This window comes from Nilaparvata lugens, chromosome 5 (assembly GCF_014356525.2).
Source record: "Nilaparvata lugens isolate BPH chromosome 5, ASM1435652v1, whole genome shotgun sequence".
Lineage (NCBI taxonomy): Eukaryota > Metazoa > Arthropoda > Insecta > Hemiptera > Delphacidae > Nilaparvata > Nilaparvata lugens.
Window position 1 is genome coordinate 57,753,137 of NC_052508.1, and position 14,661 is coordinate 57,767,797.

At 34.6% G+C, this 14,661-nt stretch overlaps 1 protein-coding gene across 1 annotated transcript in view; it reads right to left on the reverse strand.

Moving 5' to 3' along the window:
* Positions 1-13,904, reverse strand: part of LOC111048465 (dynein beta chain, ciliary) — an 81,976-nt gene extending 68,072 nt beyond the window's left edge. Inside the window, exons 1-13 of the mRNA XM_039428862.1 lie at positions 13,735-13,904; positions 13,147-13,159; positions 11,259-11,402; positions 10,342-10,575; positions 9,180-9,376; positions 8,481-8,620; positions 7,836-7,988; positions 6,969-7,180; positions 6,129-6,226; positions 4,774-4,909; positions 2,705-2,989; positions 1,599-1,709; positions 529-683 (exon numbers count right to left, since the gene is read on the reverse strand). Of these exons, the coding sequence (XP_039284796.1) occupies positions 529-683; positions 1,599-1,709; positions 2,705-2,989; positions 4,774-4,909; positions 6,129-6,226; positions 6,969-7,180; positions 7,836-7,988; positions 8,481-8,620; positions 9,180-9,376; positions 10,342-10,575; positions 11,259-11,390 (1,853 nt within the window). The 5' untranslated portion in view covers positions 11,391-11,402; positions 13,147-13,159; positions 13,735-13,904. The remainder of the gene's footprint in view (positions 1-528; positions 684-1,598; positions 1,710-2,704; positions 2,990-4,773; positions 4,910-6,128; positions 6,227-6,968; positions 7,181-7,835; positions 7,989-8,480; positions 8,621-9,179; positions 9,377-10,341; positions 10,576-11,258; positions 11,403-13,146; positions 13,160-13,734) is intronic.
* Between the last annotated feature and the right edge of the window lie 757 nt (positions 13,905-14,661).

Genomic DNA, 14,661 nt, shown 5'->3' on the forward strand with positions numbered 1-14,661 from the left:
GAAAAATAAAATTAATGCAATATGCACGATACTAATATTTTCTTTGATCGTATTATTCAGCTTTGAATAAGAAAATTGTCCAATTTTGAGACGGAACTTCGACATTGTCTGACTTTTTTAAATGGCAATGAAATTGAGATTGATAAACTGGGAAAATACCATACATTCCCATATGAATATTATCATATTATCAATGTGGCAATGCACTATGATTTCATTTACACAAGAATAAAACTAAAACATGATAGTGAATCAATATGCATAATTCAAGATGTCGTTTGAATGATCAATAATTTACAATTTCCCTCAGTGTCCAATCGATGGGGAGTTTTATTCCTTGGTAGAGAATTTGATATTGTTCATGTCCTATAATCTGAAATATTTTTCATAGTTCAGTTCATTATACAATTGGGATACAATTATATATTATTTATTCAAAGATAAACGATACAACTCACTTGTAAACAACAGTTATTTATGAACAATAATTATACTTAGCTTTGGCTGCAGCTTCAAGATTTTACTCACGGATTATCAAATGCTTTAAAAGTTTCGACAGGATTCGTGATGCGAGCTCTCAAATTGGAAATCCATACTAGACTGCCAGAGACAGGCGGCCAGTGAGCGCCAACCATCATTTTGCTGCTTTCTCGCAACACACTAGCTTGCGAATCGAACAGATTCTGTGAAACATCACAATTTATCAGATAAGATAATAATTTGAGGTGGAATGAAAGAGACGTTGTCAGCTCCGCACTATTATGTGTGACACCTCTATCATTTCATTTTAATATGGAAAATTTCACATCTCTGTTTCTAGTGTAAATTTCAAAATAATTTGAGATAGAACGTACTACCTTTGTACAGCACACTAGCTTGTGGATCAAACATTTCTGTAAGGGATAATGTTTACATTCATAAAGTAGAAATCACAAAACGTGTTTTGTAAATTATTTCAAGGAAAACCCATAAACCTTATCAATGTTCATCATTTTATTGTTTCATAATGGTTGTTCTGTTTCATAACGGCTGTCTCCATCAGATAAGAAAAAATAATTCAAGATGGCATGTAATTAGATTATCATAAACTTATGAACATATATCAACTATTAGAGGAAACAAAAAATACTGCGATTGGTGTGTTTGGAAGATGTGATGTGATCTTCAAAAGGATAAAAACAATTACGGTAGATGAAGAAAAAATGTAGTATTTGACAAAGTAATTGATTTTAACTTCTGTCATTCAGTAATCTACTGAAAATAAATTGAGTAGTACAATTATATAGCAATATCAAACATCGCATGGTTTTCTCTGCCAATCATTTCAATAATAAGTATTATTAGTACAAAAGGAGAATAATTAATCGAGGTATTTCTTTACACTATTCTGATGGACATAAGTTTATTCAATTCTGTTAATTTCAAGCTAAAATTGTTTTAGTTGTACGTTTCCATAGATTGTGGTTTGTGGATGACTCTTTTGTAAGCATTTGAACTTGACTAAAAGTATATTTTCCATTTTATACTTCATTTTATAATTAAATTATATTTATTCTTAAAGGAAAAAATAATATTAGCATATTGATTTGCATATTTACCTTTACTGAATCCACTTCCTCATTTAAGAGACGGATGATTCGAGGATATTTGGGTGAGACTTCAACGCTTATTATTGGTCTTTCCAATATTGAACCCATCACATACAGCATCTGCAATAGAGATATATTGCCAAAATTGATGAATTTTAATATTTCAGAAAGAGAATCATGACTTTCATCACATTATGACGAATGGTATGTGATGACGAATCATGATGAATAAACTACAGACATCTACAGTAGCATGAACTTGAAAAAGTATAATACATTCAAATTCAACTGTTATCAGTGTTATCCTCCTCAAGAAAAGCATGTAGGATTTTGAAAATCCTACAACAAGATTTTGAGACAGACCTCAATTCAGGAGCAAAAAACCTGAATGCAAAAGCAACATTTATAGCATTCAACATTGATATCTAAAGCTGCGTACACATATACGCGCTTCCAACCCGCACCGAGCACGCTCCGCCCTCGTAACGCCCTCGTTCCTCCATCGTACCGCAGTCGCTCCGCCCCCGCTCTGCAGTCGCACCCATCAAGAACGTTACGGAAGATGTTAGATCTTCTCGCGTTCCCCGGTCGAATCACTGTTGCTCCCCGGTCGATCATCAATCGCTCTGCTGGAGTGACGTTCGGTTGCGGAGCAGAGCGAAAGTCTGTACGCACCTCAACGTTTTAGGAGGCGGCGACTCATGTGCATAGATACATTAAAATTATCGACGTTAATAATAATTGTCGATAATAGAGTTGTCGATTTCCTGTCTTTCACATGAGAAATCATAGTTGGAGAGGCATTATCCCCAATTTTTTTCTTCAGCGCACCCCATCATAGAGCCAGTAGTTGCTTTGTTAAGTTTTTCTTCTAAAACACTATTTTAATACTTCAGTTAGTGAGTAAACAAAATTGTTTATTTACTTGAATAATTAACTGCATGTCGTTGTATAAAACATTGAAATAGTGTTTTAATACATCGCAGTACGGAATGGATCAAGAAACCCTCATATTTATCTTCTAATATTGAGTATGTGTGGGTTTTTATTCATTTATTCTTCATTGAAAATATGCACAAATCAAATTAATTTATTGACTGAATTGACAGATTTACCTTGAATATCTGCTCGAGATTGTGGCATTCGTCGAAGGCCAGCGATGCAATGGCCGCCATGCGCCTGTCCAGGTCGAGGATTTTGCCGACAAAGCGGTCGTAGTCTTCGATGAAGGAGGGATCCTCGGGGTCGGCCGGGTTGTAGTGGACAGCTTGCAGAACGCTGAACGCCATCGAGAACTCGTCAAAGATCTGCGCCACTTTTGTGCCCAGACTGCGGCCGTTCAGACCACCGATTTCCACCTTCTCCAGTTTCGAGTACTCCACCACTATTTTGAAGAACTCCTTCGCAAACAAAACATAAACCGATCATATCAAATTCACTTATAAAATAGAATGACTTTTTAATTTGTTGACGTGGCGAAGTTTGGACAGTAATATCCACTCTACCACGAAATACATGAATGAAATAGAATAATTTCCTTCCTACACACAGACCTTGTAGGAAGTTTCTTTATCACCTTATTAGTAAAAATAAAACTCATTTTTTTAAATAACAACCTGGGAAATAAATTAATTTGAACTTACAAGTATTAATTTAGAAATATAAATTAAATGAGAATAATTTACTAGTATTAATTTAATAGTAATTCTTAGGCGACCCTTGGGATGGAAAGTGCAGGATTGAACATTTAACGATTAGCATGTCCTATTTATATAAATAAAAATCGAGCCTCAAATTTTGACATTCAATAACCTTTTTTATAGGTGCACTGAATTTGATGATTTTTTTAGTTGTGTTCGTTATGTTCAGGACCAGGTTTATGGCCTATCAAATTTATAATCCGACTTCAGGACTCTTTCCTAAGGTCCTTCAGAGTTTACATTTAATCCTTATGGGAGAAGATTTGTGATCTGGCCGCACACAGAATTAAAAATCAGCTGTCATAATCATTGCGTCATACAACAGCCGTCGGTAGATAGTAGACAAGAGTGTGTGCTGCTTCATAACCGCCCATGTATTTTATTTTAAACGCCCCGACTAAAAACAAAATGACTGTTCTGTGTGTAACCATCTAGCAGTGCGACCTCAGGTTACTTGCTCTAAAGACATTGCTTTGTTTCGAATAATTGTGCTGTCTTCGGTGTTCAGCATTAATTGATTCTTAGTAAAATATTTATTTTGCAGTTGGAAAATTATCTATATAAATAGAATGTGCATTGCGCCTCCTCAGGTGTACATCCAGCTAATGTTTGTCAAGAGATGCATTAAACTAATTGGCGGTACAAAGTTCGCCGGGCCAGCTAGTAATAAAATAATTCAGCCTGAAAACGGGTAATTATTATTTCTAGTTTGTAATGAAAATAACATCTTGTGAAAATTTAAATTATATACATATTAACTTAATATTGGTGATGATGATAACAATAATTCGGAAAAATCTTAGGTTCTTAGAAGAAATCATAAAAGGAAAGCCGTGGAAACATTTTATTCAGTTGCATGAGATAAGGAAATATTGAATCAATAAGCTTATTCAGAGTCATTTTCAAGTTAAGCAGGTAAATTGTTGCTTGATAAACAGTTTGATAGAAAATCATCAACCCATCATTTAATCAAAATCAGAATAAAGTAGTATGTAGTATTAGTATAAAGTACTGTCCTTTTTTCATTTGTAAAGGTGACAATTTATAAAATAAGTCGCCATTTGGAAAATACTTATGTTTATTTTGAGATGGGAATTGTGAGTTCGTTATGTTGTAAACCTGATTTTCAGTTGGGCGTTTTGTAAGAGTCGGAAAAAATCCATTGTATTGTTTCTAAGGGATTGTATTAAGTATATGAATTGATTGAAAGGTTAACTTGAACTTCATTTTCAAGATAAAGCCAATCGAATATTAGGACAATGAAATAAAAATGTATAAAATTTGAGTAAATTAATTATGAAATTGTGAACAATCATTGCAAATTATAAAACTTTTTTTGGAGAAGACATAATCATAATAATGATATAGCTTGATTATTATTAGCATTATACTCTGGACTCATTTTATTCATAGGCCAGCTCGGTTTGTTTTTTCCAAACTATTCCTGTCAAACTATAAATAGGTTGTTGAAGTGAACCGCTTACATCGATTACATCGAGACGCTTCAAGTAGGTGTTGAGGTGATCGAACACCAGATTGGAATGAAACTCCCACGGAACAACCGTCGCTTCCGGGGGAAACAGAGACAGAAGATGCACGCGAGCACTTTCGAACAGTTGCCTGCAAAATCGATTCAGAATAGTCAATCACGCAAATCCAAATTCAGAACACTCTAAATGCAGTAGAAGAGGTAAAAATAATAGATCTGGCTTCAACTACACTCTTGTAGAATCAGATGTAAAATCTTGAATTCACACTTATTGTGATTATTATTGATATATACTAGTACTACTTCATTTGTATTGCTCTATATAAATATATGTGCCTATATGAATGTATTGCTCTGTTATAAAATTATCAAATCAAGCAAATAAGATTTTTACTTTGTCTGTTCATTGTTTACTTTTATGTGATAAGCTACACTTGATAAAACCGCAAACAAATAGTTTATTGACCGAGCGAAGTGAGGTCTAAGATTCAAGTCGACGGTTTGGCATTTCTCTTAATGTTTAAATGTTTGTTTGAATGTTTAAATGTTTATATGTTGCGCATTTACGGCGAAACGCGGTAATAGATTTTCATGAAATTTGACAGGTATGTTCCTTTTTTTAATTGCGCATCGACGTATATACAAGGTTTTTGGAAATTTTGCATTTCAAGGATAATAGAAAAGGAGAAAGAAGCCTCCTTCATAAGCCAATATTAGAGTAAAAATCAGACTATAGAATTATTCATCATAAATCAGCTGACAAGTGATTACACAGATGTGTGGAGAAGCCAGTCTATTGCTGTATTTCCATAAGGTCTATAGTTTCAATCAGGTACTTGTGGATGAGAATACTGCGTGACGTCTACTGTTCACAGAACTACTAGTTAAGACTGAATGCAACTTCCCAAAAATTACTCTCATAAATAAGATGAGAAAAATACAAGTTTCTCGACTATGATTCTCCTTCAAGTTTCTCCTTCTTACTCCATCTTATTATGAATCATTGCATTTTTACTCCATTCATCTTATTATGAAGAAGGTCTACATTTCAAAAATTTGAATGAACTCTGATAAATTGTAAATTATTATTCTTTTCATCGTCATTGGAAATTATAGGTAGAATGCAAAATTGTATTGCAATGAACTTGAATCCAATAAGTGATGATGAATAAGTGCAAAGTTAGCCTTTTTCACACTACTTTTTACTATGTAGACTATAATATTGCAAATTATAGATTTAAATTATAACTACTCTATAACGGGACCACTACAAATAAAAAGTAAAAGTGCACTACTATGAAGCAACTGTTGCTAACAGGCTAGTGTGGAATTATAAAATGTTAATCGTACTTGAAATCATTCAGAATATTGATAACGGATTTCAAACGAGGAATAGTCTCGTCAACTTCACCTTGAAATATAGATTCAGGATCCAGATATTTATTTGCCTGCAACGTTACACACGCAAGTGAATCGAGTATTCTACTAAATAAATTACATCCTCGATGTATTCATAAAATTACAATCAAATTTTAAGAGAGAATATGTTCACGGTTAGGGTGAATGTTGAGTGCACATCATCTTGAACGAATATATTTTTGAATATCTTACCTCTAATATGCCACTCAACAAAATAAGAACGTAGGAATAATAATTAATAGGATTATTTTGATACAACATAGTAATAATATAATACGATGATATATTTCACAAAACAGAAATTTCAAATCGAACAATTTGATGTCAAACCATTACGGAAGCCAAATTCATTCAGAATAGTTCTATAGTGAATGGAGATAGGTAATTCCTATCCAATACCATCAATAGTAAAGTATATAATCATGTTTAAAAGATTGTTCTAAAATTGTTGGTAGTGTGATTGACTCGTTTTATTTGAATGACCAATTCAAATTATAGAACAATGCAGAATTGTTTCCTTATTGGTTTAATTCACATAACCGTAATTTTTTTCATTTTACAAAGCCTCAATTCAAACAATATTTTGCGAATAATAGCGATGATCACTTAAGAATTGAGAGATCTGATGTTTTCAGCTTCAAGCATTACCGTTTGGAATGAATAACTGATTGATTTTCACATAAGTATTGCTATCTCTCGCCAATTCAAAACTAAGGAATATGAGGCACATCAAGATTAGTGTACTTTTATTTAGTTGAATAACATTGTTACCTGCAGAATGAGTAGGTTGCAAATCTCTTTCAGTACAGTAATGACTTTGGTTGAAGAGCAATAGTACTTGCAGTGCACCCAGGTCAGACACAGAACATGCAACATTGGTGAGAGCAGAGGAGCGATTTCATTGAATTCTGCATTTTCTATTGCAATAATTTGCTTTTGCAACGGTTTCAGAAATTTATCTATTTCTCGAGCCTCATGAACTCCTGAAAAATTTAAAAGAAGTCTACATAATTGAAAATTCACATAAGGTGATACTGTTTCATTATTTTTAATAATTGAAAAATAACTATTAATTACAAACGTAACAGAAGGTGATACTGTTTTATTATTTTTTCAATAATTGATAGAATCACTTTTAATTACAAAAGTTAACCAAACCCTCAAAGAATTATTGTGAAAAGTGTTCAATAGAAATGCGGAAATGTTGGACCAAATAGTCATTATCGGGGAGATATCATCTAAATTTTAAAACCACTGTTCAATTTTAAAGCACTATCAAAAAACTAGTCACTGGTGGATAGTATTTTCTAGTGATAGCATTTCAGAACATTCCTAACATAACTCTTATAGAGAAACAATAGGAGATAGTCTTTATCATCACACCGATAATTTCCACTTGATACAAATTTGTAAAATTCTATAAAGAACTTTTCACGTTTATTTAACTGCGTTCAGGTTCATCTTTCACATATTCACTATCAGGGTGAATATGCGTTGTGTTCAGGCACATCTATTCACTATATTTCGAAGTGTGACTAAGGAGTAGTCAATTATTATTATAGTTCTGTAATCATTCACAATGCAACTTAATACATGTATAAGAGCAAGCAGTACATCTAATTATATTGAAATGCTTACCAGCGACCACATTTCTAAATATAGTTTTGAAGCAAGGCAGATATGCACTGTCACTCAGCTGCAGTATAGATGCCATGGTCTTCACCCGAGGATCTGACAGCTGCTCATATACACTCTCCAGGTTGATTGCTCGCGATTTCCAGAAATCAAATTCTGAAAAATTTTGAACAATTTTTACAATAATTATATAAACTGTTAAAACGAATTGGTAAAAGCTTATACTGAGATTCTTTTCTATTTACACCGTATTCATTCTATAGTGAGCATAACGTTATAATGGCAGTGTTTGATTAGCAATGGTATTGCTATCCTTGTCTATCATTCAACAAAGCGGATAGCGCTATCTCTTTCTCGCTTTGCTCTGTTGCCAGATCGTCTTAGTAACGTTTACAGTGAGGTTTTTCTTTCTTTTCATTTGAAAGCCCTGCACAAATTTGAACTGAAGCCATAATATATGAGGAAATTAATGAGAAGAAACAAGTTTGAGAATGAAATTTTACCATTTGATGAAGTGTGAGTTGTTATAATGAATCTGTCACTGATTCTCTACACAAATATTCAAGTGTACTTTGGAAATTGTTTTAAGAGTAACATAGGTTGTTTGGACAGTGTTATTGTATGGGTATTACTTGTATCATAGTGTACCTGCTTGTGGAACAGGATGTCGCTCAGCTTGAAACACCTGGTTAGAGGTCTGCTTGATAATGTTGTTGACCTGAGTGGCCCACTTGATCACTGCACCTTCCAAGGCACTCTTCAACTTCAAATCTACGTCTTCTCCATTACTGAAACGCAAGTATAACACTATAACAGTAATGAATAAGTAGGGATTTTTTTACACTATATTTGATGCGAAAAAGTGAGTATGCGAAAAAGAAAATATGAATATAACATTTGCGAGTGTGAATAATGAGCGAAACCCGTTTCTAAAAATAAAACATTGAAACATAGTATTCAAACAAGGTTGATTCAGTAAATTTTTGAGAGTAAAACACCAAGACCCGGTTGCACAAAAGCCGATTGAATTTTAACCGTGATTGATTCCCCGAGAACCAGTCTTTTCAAAAACGCATTCTCTGATTGGTTCTCGTAAAGTTAATCAAGGTTAAAATTTAACCGGCTTCTGTACAACTGGGTCTTGGTATTTGATTGTAAACTTGAGTTTTCTGTTGAAAAAAATGACGTTGAAGTATGAAGATTTTGGATGTATGAGCTTATCTTGAGGTGGAATTACTTAACGACGACTGGAACGACTCTAGCTAGCAACTTAGCTACACTGCATTGCATTGAAATGCAAGCTACAATGATAAAAAAACCTCGAAATATTTTGTTGACATATTTTACCTTTCAATAATCCGGCTCTCGACTTCATAGACCTTATCGATTCCATCGGGCAAAGGCAGCAGAGTCTGGCCATTTATTTCTCCGCGCACTTTGTAGACAATGTTTTTCAAATCGGTGACATGTTTCTTGACATCGTGAACTACAACCTGGGGCCAGTTCGTATGGTTTGATGGGTTTGTTAGCAGGGGCATCATCACCTACCACATAATACATTACAATAATGTCACATTTACAAATAATACATGAGAAATAGAACTTGTTCCAAAAGCTAATAACTATAGTAAAATGCTAATCAAGTTGAATGAGAATATTTATTGCATGAATAATAGTAGATATTTTTCAAGATCATAGAGATTGTTGGCCTGAATAGTATGATAAAAATACTTCGTAAAAAAATAATACAAAATTAATGGTTGAATGTAGTATGAATGGAACCTATAAGAGCCACAGTTTGTTGAGTATCGCAGTATATGAGTACCTAATAGTTGAGTAATTACAGAAGATGGCTAATACAACAAAATAGTCTTCTTTGGCAAACATAGGTATTTGGTATGAAACTTTTGATGAAAACTGCCATAATTACATTTATAACAATCTATTCTATCTCATGTTATCTACAGAAATTTATCAAAATTAATATCAGAGAGACACATCAAGGAAAAATTTCATCTCAAGTTATCGGATGGGCACGTTAAACTGTCGGTCCCGGTTGAAGTATGACAGTTGTAAGGGCTATTGACGGCTTAAATTATATATTCAAGCGAGGTGGAAACTTCCCGCAAGGGACTCCCCACCAACAAAAGCCTTACGAATTTATTATTATTATTTCATCTCATATCTAAATATTTCTTATTTCGATCAATTCAACAATAAATAATTTGCCTGTCACAAGCAATCTAGACAAACTAAGAGATTTATGTAATAATAGTCCACTGTAGTCGCCCATTTCCTATAAATGAAGAGAGATTTTCCTCCATTGAAATAATATTTTTCATGATTTTCTATAACAATTTCTCTGCCTGACAATGCAATAGTCAAGGTCAATAAATTAGTTCAAAAGTTGAATGCACAATGTCTATATATATTTCAATAAAAAGTGCACTTGGATTTTGAAATCTATATTTCATTTAGTGAATTCATCTATTTAGTCTAGAATATTCACCTCTTCTACCAACACAGCCAGCTCATCGATAGGTTTAGGTGCCACGTCTCCATAGACGATCAGTTCTTTGAAATTCTCCGGAGTGATGACTTCTTCCCGACATCGCACAAAGTAGGACATTTTGACCTTGCTGCCCGGTGGGAAGGTGTGAGAGGGCATCAGCACCCCGGCAGGAGTCAGCCGCACCACCAGCATATTGATGAATGTCTTGCTGAAGAAGTCCATGATGATCGACTGCAAAAACAGAAAACATTGAATTCATAACCGTTAAATAAAACACCCTTGATGAAAGTTGACAACTTGTAAAAAATTATTAAGATGTGTGCATAGATCAGTCCGATAGTCCCTTTTGCTTGGCCAAGCAATATCAATATTAATAGGATATCATCTGAATAATAGATTTAAGATCAATCTGTGTATGGGAAAGCTTATTCAAGTTCGGATGGCGTGTCTCGGCATTGGAAAATTCGACATTAATATTTTATGAAAATTCATTAATAAACTTGGATATTTGGAAGCGATATTTTGATATAAGGTGTGATAATGTTGAGTCGTTTTACAGGTATTTTCAAAACCAAAACTGAATTTGGTTTATTGAAATATTTTTTTAAATAAATTGTAAAAGAATAGAAAAATATATGGTTTTGTATTTCAGCATAATTGTTGCATGTAAAGTACACATATGCAGCTCATTTTTATTAATGAAATTGGCTACTTTATAAAGCGATATAAAACTAATAAAAAACTTGTAGAGTGAATGAAATGAAGTGATCATAGAGTGCCATCCTTCTTCTAAAACTGGCATACAGTGTGATCAATTACAGGTAGAGTGCTGTGGAAAACAATAGTGCATCAAGATAAATACAATAACAAGTTAACTTGGATAATGTATTTTCTGTTTCTAAATACGATCTCACCTTGAATTCCTCATTACCCATCATTTTCTGCCATTTATCAACTTTGAATTTGACAGTTTTTGATAAATAATTGTAGATGAAGAGCAGCCGCGGATCACTCTCGACCGCATCTTCATCGCCAATTTCCGCCATTTCTAAAGATTTCAAAAATCTACTCGGACTGATGTGAATTACTAAAAATCAGGCATTAAGCAATCCAGTAAGTAGTGTGAAGTCAAGAGGAGTGAGAAAACTTCATTGGCGGGAAGTGACACCAACTGACATCATAAAAATTGTGTCCAACTTAAAAACTTCAAACAGCAGGATATCTATGGAATGACTACTCTCATGTTGAAAGCCATTATTGATGTAATCGCCCGCCCTTTGTGTGAGATTATAAACAAGTGTTTGAGGGCTGGAATTTTCCCTGATTTGTTGAAAACTGCGCGCACAGTACCTATCTATAAGAAATGAGATCCTTGCACCATGAATAGCTACAGACCTGTATCTATTCCAGTATTTAGCTATATCTGTCATTCCAGTGTTTGCCAAGATCTTTGAGACAGTAATGAAGATGCAACTGGTGGAGTTCTTCGAGACTAATGAGCTTTTCTCTGATCTTCAACATGGTTTCAGAAAGAATAGGTCGACCGTGACAGCAGTTGCTGAGCTTGTTGAGAGGATTCAGGAAGCTTTCGAGGGAACCAACTGCCTGTCTCTGACATTATGCGACCTGAGTAAAGCATTTGACTGCGTAATTCATGAAATAGTGATCGAGCGATATGGTATGGGTGGTGCTGTTCTTCGGGCTCTCAAATCGTCCTTGAAGGATCGAAGACAGGTCATATCCATTGGAGGTGCAAATTCAAGGGCTCTGTCTATAAATCATGGAGTCCTTTAGGGCTCGGTTCTAGGACCTGTATTATTCTTGGTTGCAATCAATGACCTTGATCTTGAGGGTAGGGCACTGAAGTTTGCTGACGATACCATATTGATTTCTTCCGGCCCAAATCTGGCCCAGGTACAGCAGGAGGCTGATTTGCTGTTTGATGCTGCTAGAGGGTGGTTGGAAGCAAATAAGTTGCTACTGAATGTGGGAAAGACACAAAGATTGGTCTGTACACTTAGTCGCAGTCAGGCCTTCAGTGCTCACAGTGTGTCTCTCCTTGGAGTCACCATTGATCCACGGCTCACCTGGTAGTGCTATATTGAGGGCATCTGTAAGAGGTTGTCACGAGTCACCTATTTGCTTAGGAAGTTGACGCAGTTGGTGAGAAGGCCCTACTTGCTGGTAGTGTACCATGCGCTTTTTCATAGCATCCTGAGCTATGGACTGCTGCTGTGGGGTCATGCTTCTGCATGTGAAGATGTCTTCAAGCTGCAAAAGAGGGCCATCCGCATTATTACCTTTAGTGGATTTCTGGATCATTGTCGACCTCTCTTCCAATCCACAAGTGTAATGACCATCTACAGTCATTACATTTACTTGTGTGCTATGTATGTGCGAGCAAATCTTGAAAAGTTTAACACGAGGAGTGACTTCCATGATCACGACACTAGAAGTCGAGGTCTCATAGATGTGCCATACCGTCGCTTGTCAAAGACCCGTGATGCATTTCCTGCATTGGCCTTGCGGATCTTCAATAGGCTGCCGGGGGATTTGAAGATGTTGAACACACCAGCATTCAAACTGAAACTCAAGTGTTGGCTTAGGAGAAATCCGTTTTTATTCCATTCAGGATTTTTTTCTTAACGACCTGGTAGGCCTTGTCTGACGTGTACTGCAATCTCGATAGTTGCAAATGTGATAAATGTGAAAAGTTATATATTTTAAACTCTTGACGCAACCCATCCGGCATTGCTGGTATTGGTGAAGAGGAAGGTAATTCAGGTAATACATAGTCCACTGCAATCACTGTTGATCTCCCAACTCGGAAGCTATACTAAATTTTGGAGAGCAGGCTATTCTCCTCAGAGAAAGTTTCTAGCTGATGCTTGATCAATGAATGCCTCAATCACCTTTCAGGTTCTCATGATCACCCTTCTTGACGACAGGAACGGCTTTTTAAGTGTTCAAGAAATTAGGAAAATTTTTAGACATCAAACAGTTGTTGACAGTGAAACTGCAACGGCATCCAAAACCTCTCTAAGCATAGCTACTAACTGCTGTACATGCCAAACACACACTAGCTTTTGAAGGATTTGAAAAATTATCACAATTTACCTGAGGTAGATTGTCAATTTTCTCGAGTACAAATACTTTTATCTTCTATGAAAGTATTACCCTTTTGTCAACTTTTTAGTGCATATAGGAATTTTAGAATAGAGCAAATAAGCTAGGGTATTTAAATGCTGAATTAAAGCAAAACTCAGTAAAAAAATATTCTTACTGAAAAAAGAAGAGGTACCTAATTTTACAGTAACCCACTTTTTTACTGAATTGCAATACCATAAAACTTGCAGTAAGTTTTTACTGTACATTTTTAGATTTTCTACTAACCTTTGTGGACGTTTTATTTTGAGAAGGAGCTTTTGACTACATGTTGTAAAGTGTGAAACGTTACACTCTCAAATTATTACTAGTTCTATGTTATTTCAGTACAAACCAACTCTACTCTCAACTTCAAACTTTATAAAAGTTCAAGTTCTAAAAAGTTTATAACACGACACGAATACTCTGGCACCTGGTACGAATTCAAGGTGTCAAGTTTATTTTGTTTACATAGCAACCGAAATGCTTCTCGAAACTGCGCTTAGTCCTCACCTCACAGAATCCTCCGCAAAGTAGTTGAATGATTTTACTTCGTAAAAACAAACTTGAATTCAATGTACTTGAAAGCATATAATTTTGGGTTTTTTATTGAAATAATACCATAAATGATTATTTTCATTGGATAATTTTAAGTTTGAGTTTGTTTGCTTCAATTGGTTAATATGAAATTAATATTGTGTAATCAGAATATTCAAAATAAATCTATTTACATTACTGTGGCTATTTTTTTTTTGATACTAATTTTTACATAGCATACAAGGAATAATAATCAAAATATGATAGACTATATTATATTTTATTATGTTGATCTCATTTTCTACTTATTGTTATCATATTTTTATATTTTATTGTAGGCTTACTATGTGTCTATGACTTATGCATAGTATCGATGTTCACAACAATAAAAGAATTTGAATTTGTGATGCTACTTGAAAAATTCTCTTTCACAATTCGGGTGCAATCGGTTTTATTTGTCATCTGTTTTTGATAGAGGCTGTAGAATATAAAAAATTGACACTTCGTTCCCGACAGCAAGATGTAGTGTCGCCGAATGTTTGTCATTGTTTGATGGATTCTTCTCTAACTTCATCATCATCGTCGTCATGGATTAGGCTTTTCACCTTTTTTTGCTGGGGTCGATTGAAAATTGCC